The following is a 14,812-nucleotide window of genomic DNA, read 5'->3' on the forward strand; positions in this document are numbered from 1 at the left end:
GGTTCAACTTCTGAAAATTAATCCAAACCATCATATCAATGCACTATCATCATAAAATTAATGCAATATCATCATATCATTCACCAGAAAGGGTGAATTTAATTCAGATCACCATTACATCTACTGTTGTGGGTAAGAACCCCTTAGAAGAAATGGAGTAGCCCTCATAGTCAACAAGAGTCTGAAATGCAATATGTGGGTGCAATCTCAAGAATGACAAAATGATCTGTTTGTTTCAAAGGCAAGCCATTCAACATCATAGTAATCCAAGTCTATGCCTCAACCACTGATGCTTAAGAAGCTGAACGTTTCTATGAAGACCTACAAGACCTTCTAGAATTAACATGAAAAAAAAAAAGAGAGAGATGTCCTTTACATCATAGGAGACTAGAATGAAAAAGTAGGAAGTCAAGAGATACCTGGGGTGGGGGGTAGTAATAGGCAAGTTTGGCCTTCGAATACAAAATGAAGCAGGGCAAAGGCTAACAGAGTTTTGCCAAGAGAACGCACAAGTCACAGTAAACACACTTCCAACAACATGAGACAACTCTACACACGGACATCACCAGATAGACAATACTGAAATCAGACTGATTCTATTCTTTGCAGCCAAAGATGGAGAAGCTCTATATAGTCAGCAAAACAAGACTGGGAGCTGACTGTGGCTCAGATCATGAACTCCTTACTGCAAAATTCAGACTTAAATTGAAGAAAGTAGGGAAAATCATTAGGCCATTTAGGTATGACCTAAATTTAATCCCTTACAGTTATTCATTGGAAGTAACAAATAGATTCAAGGGACTAGATCTGATAGAATACTGAAGAACTAAGGACAGAATTTAGTAACATTGTAAACAAGACTGTGATCAAAACTATCCCCAAGAAAAATAAATGAAAAAAAAGGCAAAATGACTGTCTGAGAAGGCCTTACAAAGAGCTGAGAAAAGAAGAGAAGTGAAAGGCAAAGGAGAAAAGGAAGGATAGATCCATCTGAATGCAGAGTTCCAAAGAACAGCAAAGAGAGATAAGAAAGCCTTCCTTGGAGATCAGTGCAAAGAAATAGAGGAAAACAATAGAATGGGAAAGACTAGAGATTTCTTCAAAAAAACTGGAGATTCCAAAAAAAACATTTCGTACAAACATGGACACAATAAAGGACAGAAATGGTATGGACCTTACAGAAGGAGAAGATATTAAGAGGAGATGGCAAGAATACATGGAAGAACTATGCAAAAGTGATCTTCATGACGCAGATAACCATGATGGTGTGATCACTCATCTAGAGCCAGACATACCAAAGTGTGAACTCAAATGGGCATTAGGAAGCATCACTACAAACAAAGCTAGTGGAAGTGATGGAATTCCATCTGAGCTATTTCAAATCCTGGGAGATGATGCTGTGAAAGTGCTGCACTCAACATGCCAGAAAATTTGGAAAACTCAGCAGTAGCCCAGGACTGGAAAAGGTCAGTCTTCATTCTAATCCCAAAGAAGGGCAATGTCAAACAATCTTCAAACTACTGCACAACTGCATTCATCTCACATGCTAGCAAAGTAATGCTCAAAATTCTCCAAGTTAAGCTTCAATAATATATAAACCAAAAACTTCCAGATGTTCAAGCTGGATTTAGAAAAGGCAAACGAACCAGAGATCAAATTGGCAACAATCATTGGATCATAGAAAAAGCAAGAGAATTCATGAAAAACATCTGCTTCACTGACAATGCTAAAGTCTTTGATGGTGTGGATCACAACAGACTGTGGAAAATTCTTAAAGAGATGGGAATACCAGACCACCTTACCCACCTCCTGAAAAACCTGTATGCAAATCAACAAGCAACAATTAGAACTGGACATAGAACAACAGACTGGCCAAATTGGGAAAGGAGTACATCAAGGCTGTATATTGTCACCCTGCTTATTTAACTTATATGCAGAGTACATCATGCAAAATGCCAGGCTGGATGAAGCACAAGCTGAAATCAAGATTGCTGGGAGAAATATCAATAACCTCGGATATGCAGACACCACCACCCTTATGGCAGAAAGTGAAGAGGAACTAAAGAGCCTCTTGATGAAAGTGAGAGTGAAAAAGCTGGCTTAAAACTCAACACTCAAAGAACAAAGACCATGGCATCTGGCCCCATCAGTTCAGTTCAGTTCAGTCACCCAGTCATATCCAACTTTTTGCAACCCCACGGACTGAAGCACGCTGGGCTTCCCTGTCCATCACCAACCCCCAGAGCTTAATCAAACTCATGTCCATCGAGTCGGTGATGTCACCCAACCAAATGATCCTCTGTCGTCCCATTTTCCTCCCCCCTTCAATCCTTCCCAGCATCAGGGTCTTTTCAAATGAGTCAGTTCTTCACATCAGGTAGCCAAAGTATTGGAGTTTCAGCTTCAATGTCAGTCCTTCCAGTGAGCACCCAGGACTGATTTCCTTTAGGATTGACTGGTTGAATCTCCTTGCAGTCCAAGGGACTCTCAAGAGTCTTCCCCAACACCACAGTTCAAAAGCATCAATTTTTTGGCGCTCAGCTTTCCTCACAGTCCAACGCTCACATCCATACATGACTATTGGAAAAACCATAGCTTTGATCAGACAGGCATTTGTTTGCAAAGTAATGTCTCTGCTTTTCAGTATGCTGTCTATGTTAATCATAGCTTTTCTTCCAAGGAGCAAGTGTCTTTTAATTTCATGGCTGTAGTCACCATCTGCAGAGATTTTGGAGCCCCCAAAAAATAAAGTCACTGTTCCCATTATTTCCCGTCTATTTGCCATGACATAAGGTTACCAGATGCCATGATCTTAGTTTTCTGAATGTGAGTTTTAAGCCAACTTTTTCACTCTCCTCTTTCACTTTCATTAAGAGGCTCTTTAGTTCCTCTTCTCTTTCTGCCCTAAGGATGGTGTCATCTGCCTATCTGAGGTTATTGATATTCCTCCCAACAATTTTGATTCCATCTTGTGCTTCCTCTAGCCTGGCATTTTGTATGATGTACTCTGCATATAAGTTAAATAAGCAGGGTGACAATATACAGCCTTGACGTACTCCTTTCCCGATTTGGAACCAGTCTGCTGTTTCATGTCCAGTTCTAACTGTTGCTTCCTGACCTGCAAACAGGTTTCTCAAGAGGCAGGTCAGGTGGTCTGGTATTCCCATCTCTTTCAGAATTTTCCACACAGTCAAAGACTTTAGTGCAGTTAATAAAGCAGAAGTAAATGTTTTTCTGGAACTCTCTTGCTTTTTCGATGATCCAAGAGATGTTGGCAATTTGATCTCTGGTTCCTCTGCCTTTTCTAAATTCAACTTGAATATCTGGAAGTTCAGTCCACGTACTGCTGAAGCCTGGATTGGAGAATTTTGATCATCACTTTGCTAATGTGTGAGATGAGTGCAATTGTGCAGTAGTTTGAGCATTCTTTGGCATTGCCTCTTTTTGGGAATGGAAGGAAAACTGACCGTTTCTAGTCCTATGGCCACTGCTGAGTTTTCCAAATTTGTTGGCATATTGAGTGCAGCACTTTCACAGCATCATCTTTTAGGACACGGCAAATAGATGGGGAAACAATGGAAACAGTGGCAGACTATTTTCTTGGGCTCCAAAATCACTGCAGATGGTGACTGCAGCCATAAAATTAAAAGACGCTTGCTCCTTGGAAGAAAAGCTGTGACCAACCTAGACGGTGTATTAAAAAGCAGAGACATTACTTTGCCAACAAAAGTCCCTATGGCCAAGCTATGGTTTTCCCAGTTGTCATGTATGAATGTGAGAGGTGGACAATAAAGAAACCTGAGCACCAAATAATTGATGCTTTTGAACTGTGGTGTTGGAGAAGACTCTTGAGAATTCTTTGGACTGCAAGGAGATCAAACTAATCAATCCTAAAGGAAATCAGTCCTGAATATTCATTGAAAGGACTGATGCTGAAGCTGAAACTCCAATACTTTGGCCACCTGATGGCTTAGAAAAGACCCTGATGCTGTGAAAGATTGAAAGAGAGTAGAGAAAGGGACAACAGAGGATGAAATGGTTGGATGGCATCACCAACTCAATGGACGTGAATTTGAGCAAGCTCCAAGAGTTGGTGATGGACAGGGAGGCTTGGTGTACTGCAGTCCATGGAGTTGCAAAGAGTCGGACACAACTGAACAACTGAACTGATATGAAAAAGAAAAATCGCATGATTATATCAACAGATAAGAAAAAAAGCACATGGCAATATCTAACACTCACTTATGATCAAACACTTTCATAAAATAAGAATAGAGGGAAATTTTCTTCACTTGACAAAAAAAAATCTACAAAAATCGTACAGCTAATATCATACTTAATAGTGAGAACTTTACAGCTTTCTTACTCAGATCAGGTACAAGGCAAGGATGTTCCCTCTCATTATACCTTTTCAACATTATACAGAAGCTTGGCATAATGCAATAAGACAAGTAATAGGAGGGTAGTTACAAAGTTTGGGAAGAAAGAAATAAAACTGTCTTTGTTAGCAGATGACATGATCCTCCATGTGCATGCATGCCTGCTGAGTTGCTTCAGTTCTGTCTGACTCTTGCGATCCTATGGACCGTAGCCCACCAGGCTCCTCTGTCCATGGGATTCTCCAGGCAAGAATACTGGAGTGAGCTGCCATTTCCTTCTCCAGGTGATCCTCCCAACCCAGGGATCCAACCTGTGTCTCCTACATTGCAGGTGGATTCTTTACCACTGACCCACTGGGGAAGCCCAGTCTCCTATGTAGAAAATCTTAAAGAACTGACCAAAAGCATTTCCTGGAACTAAGAAGCAATTATTTCAAGATTGCAGGTTACATAGTTAATACACAAAAGTCAATCATTTTCCCATAGAGCAGCAATGAACAAGTAGAATTTGAAAATAATATCACAATACAATGTACATTAACATCCACAAAAGTGAAATACATATAAATCTAACAAATATGTATAAAATCTATATGAGGTATACTTCAAAACTCTAATGAATGATATAAAAGACTATTTAACTGAGAGATATTCCAGATTCATGGTTATAGGACTCAATATTATTTGTGTGTGCATGCGTGCTAAGTCGCTTCAGTCATGTCTAACTATTTTCCAGATCGTCTCAATTTTGCTGTGAACCTAAAAATGTTATTAAAAAAACTTTTTTAAAAAAGTAGTAAATCTTAAAAAAATAGCTGAAACAGTGATAATGAGAGAGGCTGAGTAAAGGGTCATTTCTTACCATGTGATTGATTTAAATGCAACTTTTATGCAGAAAATTCAAAAATATTTATCAGGGTTACTAACATAAACACTCTATGACCCAGTAATTCCAGTTCTAGAAATTTATCTTATAGATGTTTCCTAACTAGTGCCAAAATTTGTGCATTCAAGGTTTAAAATTACTACATTATCTGTAAAACAAAAATACTGGAAGCAATCTAAATGTCCATAAAAACTGATTAATAACATTTGGCACACCCATTAAATAGAATACCATGCAGCTGTCAAAAAGAAAGAGGATATCCTGGATAATTAGATAAATAAAATGATGGTTAGGCTGTATTTTTGGGCGGAAAATCAGTGTACAGAGCAGTGTTGCTGTGCATATAACATACTGTTTGTATAAAAACCACACAATTAATATTCTTAAATATTAAGAATTAATATACACATCTATTTGTGACAATAAATATGTATTTACTTGTGTATGAAAACAACAGCCCTTAAAGGGTGCTCATGAATCTCATGAACTAGTTGCTTCCAGCAAAGGAAACTGGTAGGTAGAAACAGTGATAAAAGGAAATTTTTACTGCATACCCTTTGTCTTTTTCAGTTTTGTAACACTGAAATGTGGTATTCCTTCCAAGCAATCACTTTTAAATAAACACGTGTGTGCATGTACACACACATGCATGTAAGTGTGTATATATGTTGGCAAGCAGAATATTAGTTCCCTAACCAGGGATCGAACCTGGGTCCACTGCAGTGGAAGCATGGAGTCTTAACCACTGGAACACCAGGGGAGCTCCTTGATCTACCCTTAAGACTAAGGCGTTCCCCATGTCTTCAGCAAGTGACCAGAGCTCATAGCCTCAGTATTGATATGTAACCAAGTGCAGCATTAATCTGACCAGTGAAGAAAAGCCACATTAACGCAAGTCGCTTGGAGCTCAGCAGTAAGCAGGCAAGGAGAAAGTTTTCATCAATGTTCATCTGCTTCTGTTCAAAGGAGAAGCTCATTGATTTTGCCCTAAGTACAAGCACTAAAGAGGCATAATGTCTTGTAAAGTGGAGATAAATTTCCCTCAAGCTTGTCCACTTCCCTCTACTCAGATTTTACAATTCCCAAAGGAACTATGTATTGAATTGGTTAGACTCTCAAACATCACAATTCCCCCAAAATCGTGTGCAGAAAAGAGAACAGGATATGCACCGTCACTAAAAAATTATACTCCAGCCCCATTTTAAACAAATGATTGACGTAATGTTTCTTGTATAAGAGTTGGTCCTCAAGAAATAACACTACTCTGGGTAAAGTAAAGAAGGTCTAATCTTCAAATTTTCAAAGGCAACATCCCATGGTGAATTACAGGAACACTGTCAGAGATCTCAGAAGTCCTGCCAGAAGCTGCCAGGCAGTCGCTGTCTGACATGTCTCTTTATGTGATTAATGTGTTTATTCTTAAAGTTTGGGTAACATAGTAAGATTCGGGAGGCAATTTGTGTACCAAATTATCTCATATACATATATTTTAACTTTGAAATTCATTCTTAAGATTTTTGCCTTAGAGAGATAAAGTCATGCGTGTGAATATATTTATGCATAAAGAAATTCATAATAGCAAAATGCTCATCAAGGCAAATGGATCAGTAAATTATGATACACACATACAGTGGGACTCTGTGCTGCTTTTTAAAAATGATGAAGGAGATCTACATCAGGAACAAGGAATTGATTCCAAGATGTTATAGAGTAAATGTAGGTTATAGAACCATATTCAGGTGAAATAGTCTATGCCCAGAGAGGTATTTAGAACATGTTGATGATATTTCAGCAATATTTAGTTCCTTATTTGAACTTTACAGCATTATTTTAATTTCTTGTAATAAGCAAGTATTATTTTACAAAAAGTAAATTATTTCAATGGGAAAAATAGTGAATATCATTGTCAAGATTTGATGCCTGTTTACATTTAGCCTAACTATGTCTAGATGCAAAATGCACTGAAACATCACCTGTTTTACAAAAGTACATCATTAGGATAAGTCAGAAATTTTCTCTTTTTCAGTTTGTATGATATCTACAAACACATTTTTAAAGTTCCCCAATAATCATGGGTTTTTAAGAAAAGCTTCACTTAAGAATTCTATGCAAAGACAGTTCATTAGAACTACTTCCAGGATATTATATGACTTTGATTCTTTCAACACTGTGCATTCCAAGGACTCCCTCATCCTGTCCCGACTCGTTCTGCCACTAGCTGAGAGGGTAAGCTTTGCTGAATGAAATAAAGCTTGCAGTTCATTTTCAAAGTTTCTGCGTGGCTTAACATCACTTTCTTAGATTAGGATGTGAAGGTACCAAAAGGCAGGAAGATGAGTCACAGAAATATGCCAAGTCCCTTTCATATAGGAATAATGGGAAGTTCTCATTGATGACCAAATAGAATGAAATAATACTAAAGTGTAGCAATGTGTTGAAATGACAGCATGTTGTCATGTTTTCCTTCGATTCAGATAAAGAGAAAGTCTTTCAAAAAGACACCAAACCAAATAACCTAAGAGCAGCAGCGGGCTGAAAAGGCATGGGTTCCTTTTGAACTTAGATTGAGAAATAGCAACAAATGACCAAATCTAGAATCGAGCATTTGTTGCTCCTTGGAACAGTGCTGGGGGTTACAGGAAAATACGAAAGAGGAAGACAAGAATCTTTCCCTTCTATCAAACATGGGAGAGGAGAAAGTGAGAATTTAGCTAAGTGTTTATCTGGATAACAACTAGAAATGCAACCGATGCGAAAAGAGGGGAGAGAGGTGTGGCAGAAGATCTTCCTGGAGACGTCAGAGGCAGAGAGGACCAGAGAGGAACCCCAGAACTAAATGTTAACCAGCAAGAACTGCAGTGGCAAAGAAAAGGAGGGGCAGGAAAAAACCACTTCCTCATCTCATGTGGCCAGAGACAAAGTCCTATTCAGGGGTCCTTCTGCCTTTCTCTTTCCAACTTCTGCCTTCATATGTCACATGGGTAAAATAAAGAGTAAGAAATATCAAGATGTAAATAAGGAAGATGTATACTAAAAGCATCACCCTTCAACCTGAGAGGTATGGGGGAACGGGGGAGACTTGCTAAGGCTGACTGACTGGGAGGAAGGAGAACTACCTCTGAGAAGCAGGACACAGCAAGGTGATGCTGCAGAGACAGCCATTGCCACCATTATCATGTCCATGCCTTCTCCCCAACACACAGACACACACACTTTTGAAAATCAATCAACTGAAGCTTAGACACAGGATGTAGTCTGCCAAACATTTGACTTTCTTTTCTCTCTGTGTTCTCAAAACTTTAGTCTTTTGATTTTACACTATTAAAAAGCATTGAAGAATCCAAATAGCTTCAATTTATGTGGGAGACAGAGACAGAGATAAAGACAAAGACAGGTAAACACATATATTTACCATATTAGAAATTTAAACTGAGAAATTGTTAAAACACAAAAATACAAAAGCACATTGTGCCATCGATCATCACATAGCCTCTAGGAAATACCACTGTACACTCAAGAAACAACGAGAGTGGAAAAAGTGGACAACAGATTAATATTATGATGAAAAGAGTTTTGGTCTTTTGGAAGGGTCTGTGGGTCGCAAAGAGTCGGACACGACTGAGCGACTGAACTGAACTGAACTGAAATGACTTCCCCAGAGATCTGAGATCGCACTGTGAGAATTGCTGTTCTAACCTCAAGTCTATATTTTTCCAAGAATAGACATTGGTTCATTGAGTGAATGGCATTCACAATCTGACTCTAAGCTCCCTCCACTGTCTCAAGTCTCCCAGTATTTGCTAAGTACCCACAAATTAGTCACACCAGAATAAACCCTCTCCCTGAAAAAAAATGCATTGTTTGTGCTTAAACAGGTGGCCATGTTGTACCATCTGTCTGAAGCTACTTCATTCTCTCCTTTCAGAGGTTCCCACTGGAGATTTCAGGGCTCTGCTAAACTGTCACCCACCCAGCCCCAGGCAGAATGGTACTCTTTCCAAGGATAGCACTTTGCTTTTCCCTCTCTTCATTTTACTCTACTCCATCATTTCTTTGTGAGTGAGTCGTGTGCCTGGGCCCCTGATATCACCCCACAATTGGGTAATGAGCACCTGCCCAGCAGTGAGCTCTGGGAAGATTCTCTGCATCTCTGAATGTCCTCGAACTAAGGGAGCAAAGAGACTTTGTGGTATGTGAATCTTTGATCCCTCATTCCCGGCACCTGACACTTGTTCAAAACAGCTTTATTTGTTTTATCTAACTACTTTGAAATGATCAATTATCACTGGCTGATGGGTCTGTGGGTGACATTGTTTCCTTTGTATTTGACTGCAACATATATTTTTTGCAATTATAAATGTTACACAATGTTAGTGTTTCTCCATAGTTTAGCTGATAATAGGAAACATTTCTGTATGATACACAGCTCTATGTACTTTATATACACTTTAGCATTGCATTTAATTATTTATAATCTTGATCTCAGAAATAAAAGAGGCATCAATATCCAACTCATTTGTACAGAGATTCTTTGCATGTCATATTCCACATGTGCATATTCTATTGTTGCCTATAACTTGCATATCCTTGTGTTATTTTGGCTTTATCTTCATGTTCCAAATGGAAGATTACAGACCTTCTTTGTGTCCTATTTCCTGAATTCCTCATGGAAAATTGCTCATCTTATGGTCAGGCCATATAGCATCATAACATCTACACATAAACTTAGCACTTTAACTCTGCAAATCTCAATTAGCAGAACATTCTTCTGGAAGCAAATATATCTCTCAGTGGCCACCAGGGAGCCGAATTAACTGGCTGCCTTCATAAAGTTCAGTAAAACATTTACTAGGGTATGTTTCCCCCACAGATGGAATTCAAAATGGATTGTTTTGTAAAGGACTTTTATCTCCTAGAATAACCAGCAGAGTATTTGAAGTGGCGACACGACACACTACTCATTACTAACAAAGGCCTTTCCTCCCGTTGCACACCATCTGATCTACTCATTTCTGCGTGGATGCAGAAGCTTCTGCAGAAAGGAAAGAAGGATGGGCGGGAGTTATTGTTTAATCGGCCACAAGCTGGATGCTGGCCGGAGGCTTGGCTTCTGCTGGGCTGTGACTGTCAGGCCTGGGGTGATTATGGCCACAGACTAAGCTCCATGGGTACCCGCTCCCTCCACGATACCCACAGGCTGGCCCTCCCTGTCCTCTAAGAAGGGCTGTGGTCCCCGTGGCATCCCCACTCCAGTTTTCTCATTGACATGCAGGGAGCGCTCCCGTAAGCAAAGGCTGCAAAGCGTCATTAACGTGGTGTGGAGACAAACAACACTGGAGCCGCATACCAAGCGGCGGCACATTTAACAGAATCATCTTATTATGGATACATTCCGGGCCGCCACAGCCAGCCACTCGCCGAAACTGTGCCGGCAAAATGGATCTTTGCTAATTACATTTCATGCATATTTCAGATCTTTCCACAGGGATGCAGGGGGATGGGGATGGTGTGCTTAAAAAGGGGATTTTACAGCCAGGTTCACTTGCATTTGGTATCAAGAGCCAAACTAGCTGGTAACAAAGATAAGTTCAATTACATTCCACGTTGTGTTTGCTTTAGCTGGAATACTTCCTCCGAGAAACTCTATCAGCGCTGCTGTGGTTGCTGGTTGAAAATGAAATTACTCTCCAAATCCACCTGAATACACATTATTGCAGAAAAGCACAGAGCTTAAATCATTTCTTTCCCACTTTTCCTTTTCTATATGTGTCCCCAGATTGAATTAAGGAAATGGATGTGGGCACATGTTAGAAGAGTGACAGAAAAGCATCGTTACCTGCTTCAAGACTGAATTGTAAAGGACACAAGTGACTGCTTTCCTGTGGCTTGTCACCCTCTTGCCGGCTTCACTTTTCATTGCCAGCAAAGCCAGCTGGTTATTGAACGAGATGAAGAGTCGGCCGTGGGCTTCATCAAACTGGAAGAGACACCTGAAGTCCTGACTCTTGGGGAAAAAGCAAGAGATCCTCTGGATGGATAGTTGATGCTGAATATCCCAGAGTCTCAAAACCTGCAGGAGAAGTAACAGAGTCATATGACTATGTCAAGAATCATTCTAATTTTCTAACCAAATTCTCTCTAGCTCACCCTGAACCTCAGGCAGGCTCCCCATAGTGCTGTTAACTGTTCGCCCTTATCTCATAGAACACATTTTTTGTATTTCCCTTCTCTGTTTGAGTATTTCCTCAACAGTAATCTGTTCCAGGAAAGGGATTTTGTTTTGTCTCAGTCCTCAGAAAAATGCCTGCATTCAGCAGGTGCTTGTGCTAGGAAGAATAATTGTCTTCAAAGATATCCATGTGCTAATTCTTGGAAAATGTGAAAATACTATCTTATATGGCCAAAGAGATGTCATAAATTAAGGCCTTGAGCATGGAGAGATAATCCTGGTTGATTTGGACAAGTCCAGTATAATCACAGGGCTTCCCAGATGGCTCAGTGGTAGAGAATCCATCTGCCAGTGAAGGAGATGTGGGTTCTATCCCTGGGTCAGGAGGATCCCCTGGAGATGGAAATAGCAATCCACTCCAGTATTCTAGCCTGGGAAATCCCATGGACAGAAGAGACTGGCAGGCTATAGTCCATGGGGTCACAAAAAAACAGACTTAACTTAGTGACTAAACTTTTTCACTCTCCTCTTTCACTTTCATCAAGAGGGTCTTTAGTTCTTCTTCACTTTCTGCCATAAGGGTGGTGTCATCTGCATATCTGAGGTTATTGATATGTCTCCTGGCAATCTTGATTCCAGCTTGTACTTCATCCAGCCCAGCGTTTCTCATGATGTATTCTGCATAGCAGTTAAATAAGCAGGATGACAATATACAGCCTTGACGTACTCCTTTTCCTATTTGTTGTTCTATGTCCAGTTCTAACTGTTGCTTCCTGACCTTCATACAGATTTCTCAAGAGGCAGGTCAGGTGGTCTGGTATTCCCATCTCTTGAAGAATTTTCAGTAGTTTATTGTGATCCACACAGTCAAAAGCTTTGGCATAGTCAATAAAGCAGAAGTAGATATTTTTCTGGACCTCTCTTGCTTTTTCAATGATCCAGCGACTGTTGGCAATTTGACCTCTGGTTCCTCTGCTTTTTGAAAACCAGCTTGAACATCTGGAAGTTCATGGTTCATATATTGCTGAAGCCTGGCTTGGAGAATTTTGAGCATTACTTTACTAGTGTGTGAGATGAGTGCATTTGTGCAGTAGTTTGAGCATTCTTTGGCATTGCTTTTCTTTGGGATTAGAATGAAAACTGACCTTTTCCAGTCCTGTGGCCACTGCTGAGTTTTCCAAATTTGCTGGCATATTGAGTGCAGCACTTTCACAGCATCATCTTTTAGGATTTGAAATAGCTCACCTGGAATTCCATCACCTCCACTAGCTTTGTTCACAGTGATGCTTCCTAAGGCCCACTTCAGTTCACATTCCAGGATGTCTGGCTCTAGGTGAGTGATCACACCATCGTGATTACCTGGGTCATGAAGATTTTTTTTGTACAGTTCTTCTGTGTATTCTTGCCACCTCTTCTTAATATCTTCTGCTTCTCTTAGGTCCATACCATTTCTGTCCTTTATTGAGCCCATCTTTGCATGAAATGTTCCCTTGGTATCTCTAATTTTCTTGAAGAGATCTCTAGCCTTTCCCATTCTATCGTTTTCCTCTATTTCTTTGCATTGATCACTGAGGAAGGCTTTCCTATCTCTCCTGGCTATTCTTTGGAACTCTGCATTCAAATGGGTATATCTTTCCTTTTCTCCTTTGCTTTTCACTTCTCTTCTTTTCACAGCTATTTGTAAGGCCTCCTCAGACAGCCATTTTGTTTTTTTTGCATTTCTTTTTCTTGGGGATGGTCTTGCTCCCTGTCTCCTGTACAATGTCATAAACCTCCATCCATAGTTCACCAGGCACTCTATCAGATCTAGTCCCTTAAATCTATTTCTCATTTCCACTGTATAATTGTTATGGATTATACCAGAATAGTCTGGTGGTTTTCCCTATTTTCTTCAATTTAAGTCTGGATTTGGCAATAAGGAGTTCGTGATCTGAACCGCAGTCAGCTCCTGGTCTTGTTTTTGCTGACTGTATAGAGCTTCTCCATCTTAGGCTGTGAAGAATATAATCAACCTGATTTCGGTGTTGACCATCTGGTGATGTCCATGTATAGAATCTTCTCTTGTGTTGTTGGAAAAGGGTGCTTACCATAGCCAGTGCGTTCTCTTGGGAGAACTCTATTAGCCTTTGCCCTGCTTCATTCTGTACTCTAAGGCCAAATTTTCCTGTTACTCCAAGTGTTTCTTGACTTCTTACTTTTGCATTCCAGTTCCCTATAATGAAAAGGACATCTTTTTTTGTTGTTAATTCTAGAAGGTCTTGTAGGTCTTCACAGAACTGTTCAACTTTGGCTTCTTCAGCATTTCTGGTCAGGGCACAGACTTGGATTACCATGATATTGAATGGTTTACCTTGGAAATGAACAGAGATCACTCTGTTGTTTTTGAGACTGCATCCAAGTACTGCATTTCAAACTCTTTTGTTGACTATGATGGCTACTCCATTTCTTCTAAGGGATTCCTGCCCACAGTAGTAGATATAATGGTCATCTGAGTTAAATTCACCCTTTCCAGTCCATTTTAGTTCCCTGATTCCTAAAATGTCGATGTTCACTCTTCCCATCTCCTGTTTGATCACTTCCAATTTGCCTTGATTCATGGACCTAACATTCCAGGTTCCTATGCAATATTGTTCTTTATAGCATTGGACCTTGCTTCTATCACCAGTCACATGCACAACTGGGTATTATTTTTGCTTTGGCTCCATCCCTTCATTCTTTCTGGACTTATATTTCTCCACTGATCTCCAATAGCATATTGGGCATCTACCAACCTGGGGAGTTCCTCTTTCAGTGTCCTATCTTTTTGCCTTTTCATACTGTTCATGGGGTTCTCAAGGCAGGAATACTGAAGTAGTTTGCCATTCCCTTCTCCAGTGCACCACATTTTGTCAGAACTCTCTACCATGACCCGTCCATCTTGGGTGGCCCTACATGGCATGGCTCATAGTTTCATTGAGTTAGACAAAGCTGTGGTCCTTGTGATTAGATTGGTTAGCTTTCTGTGCTTGTGGTTTTTAGTCTGCCCTCTGATGGAGAAGGGCAGACAGACTGCCTTTATGGCAGAAAGTGAAGAACTAAAGAGTCTCTTGATAAAAGTGAAAGAGGAGAGTGAAAAAGTTGGCTTAAAGCTCAACATTCAGAAAACTAAGATCATGGCATCCGAACCCATCACTTCATGGCAAATAGATGGAGAAACAGTGGAAATAGTGACAGATTTAATTTTGGGGGGCTCCAAAATCACTGCAGATGGTGACTGCAACCATGAAAGAAAAAGATGCTTACTCCATGGAAGGAAAGTTATGACCAACCTAGACAGCATATTAAAAAGCAGAGACATTACTTTGTCAACAAAGGTCCATCTAATCAAAGCTATGGTTT

At 40.0% G+C, this 14,812-nt stretch overlaps 1 protein-coding gene across 1 annotated transcript in view; it reads right to left on the reverse strand.

Moving 5' to 3' along the window:
- WDR49 (WD repeat domain 49) overlaps window positions 1–14,812 on the reverse strand; it is a 165,545-nt gene that overhangs the window by 71,096 nt on the left and 79,637 nt on the right. Inside the window, exon 8 of the mRNA XM_043875086.1 lies at window positions 11,102–11,335. Coding sequence (XP_043731021.1) covers window positions 11,102–11,335 — 234 coding nt within the window. The remainder of the gene's footprint in view (window positions 1–11,101; window positions 11,336–14,812) is intronic.

The sequence above is a fragment of the Cervus elaphus genome, chromosome 19 (genome assembly GCF_910594005.1).
Source record: "Cervus elaphus chromosome 19, mCerEla1.1, whole genome shotgun sequence".
Lineage (NCBI taxonomy): Eukaryota > Metazoa > Chordata > Mammalia > Artiodactyla > Cervidae > Cervus > Cervus elaphus.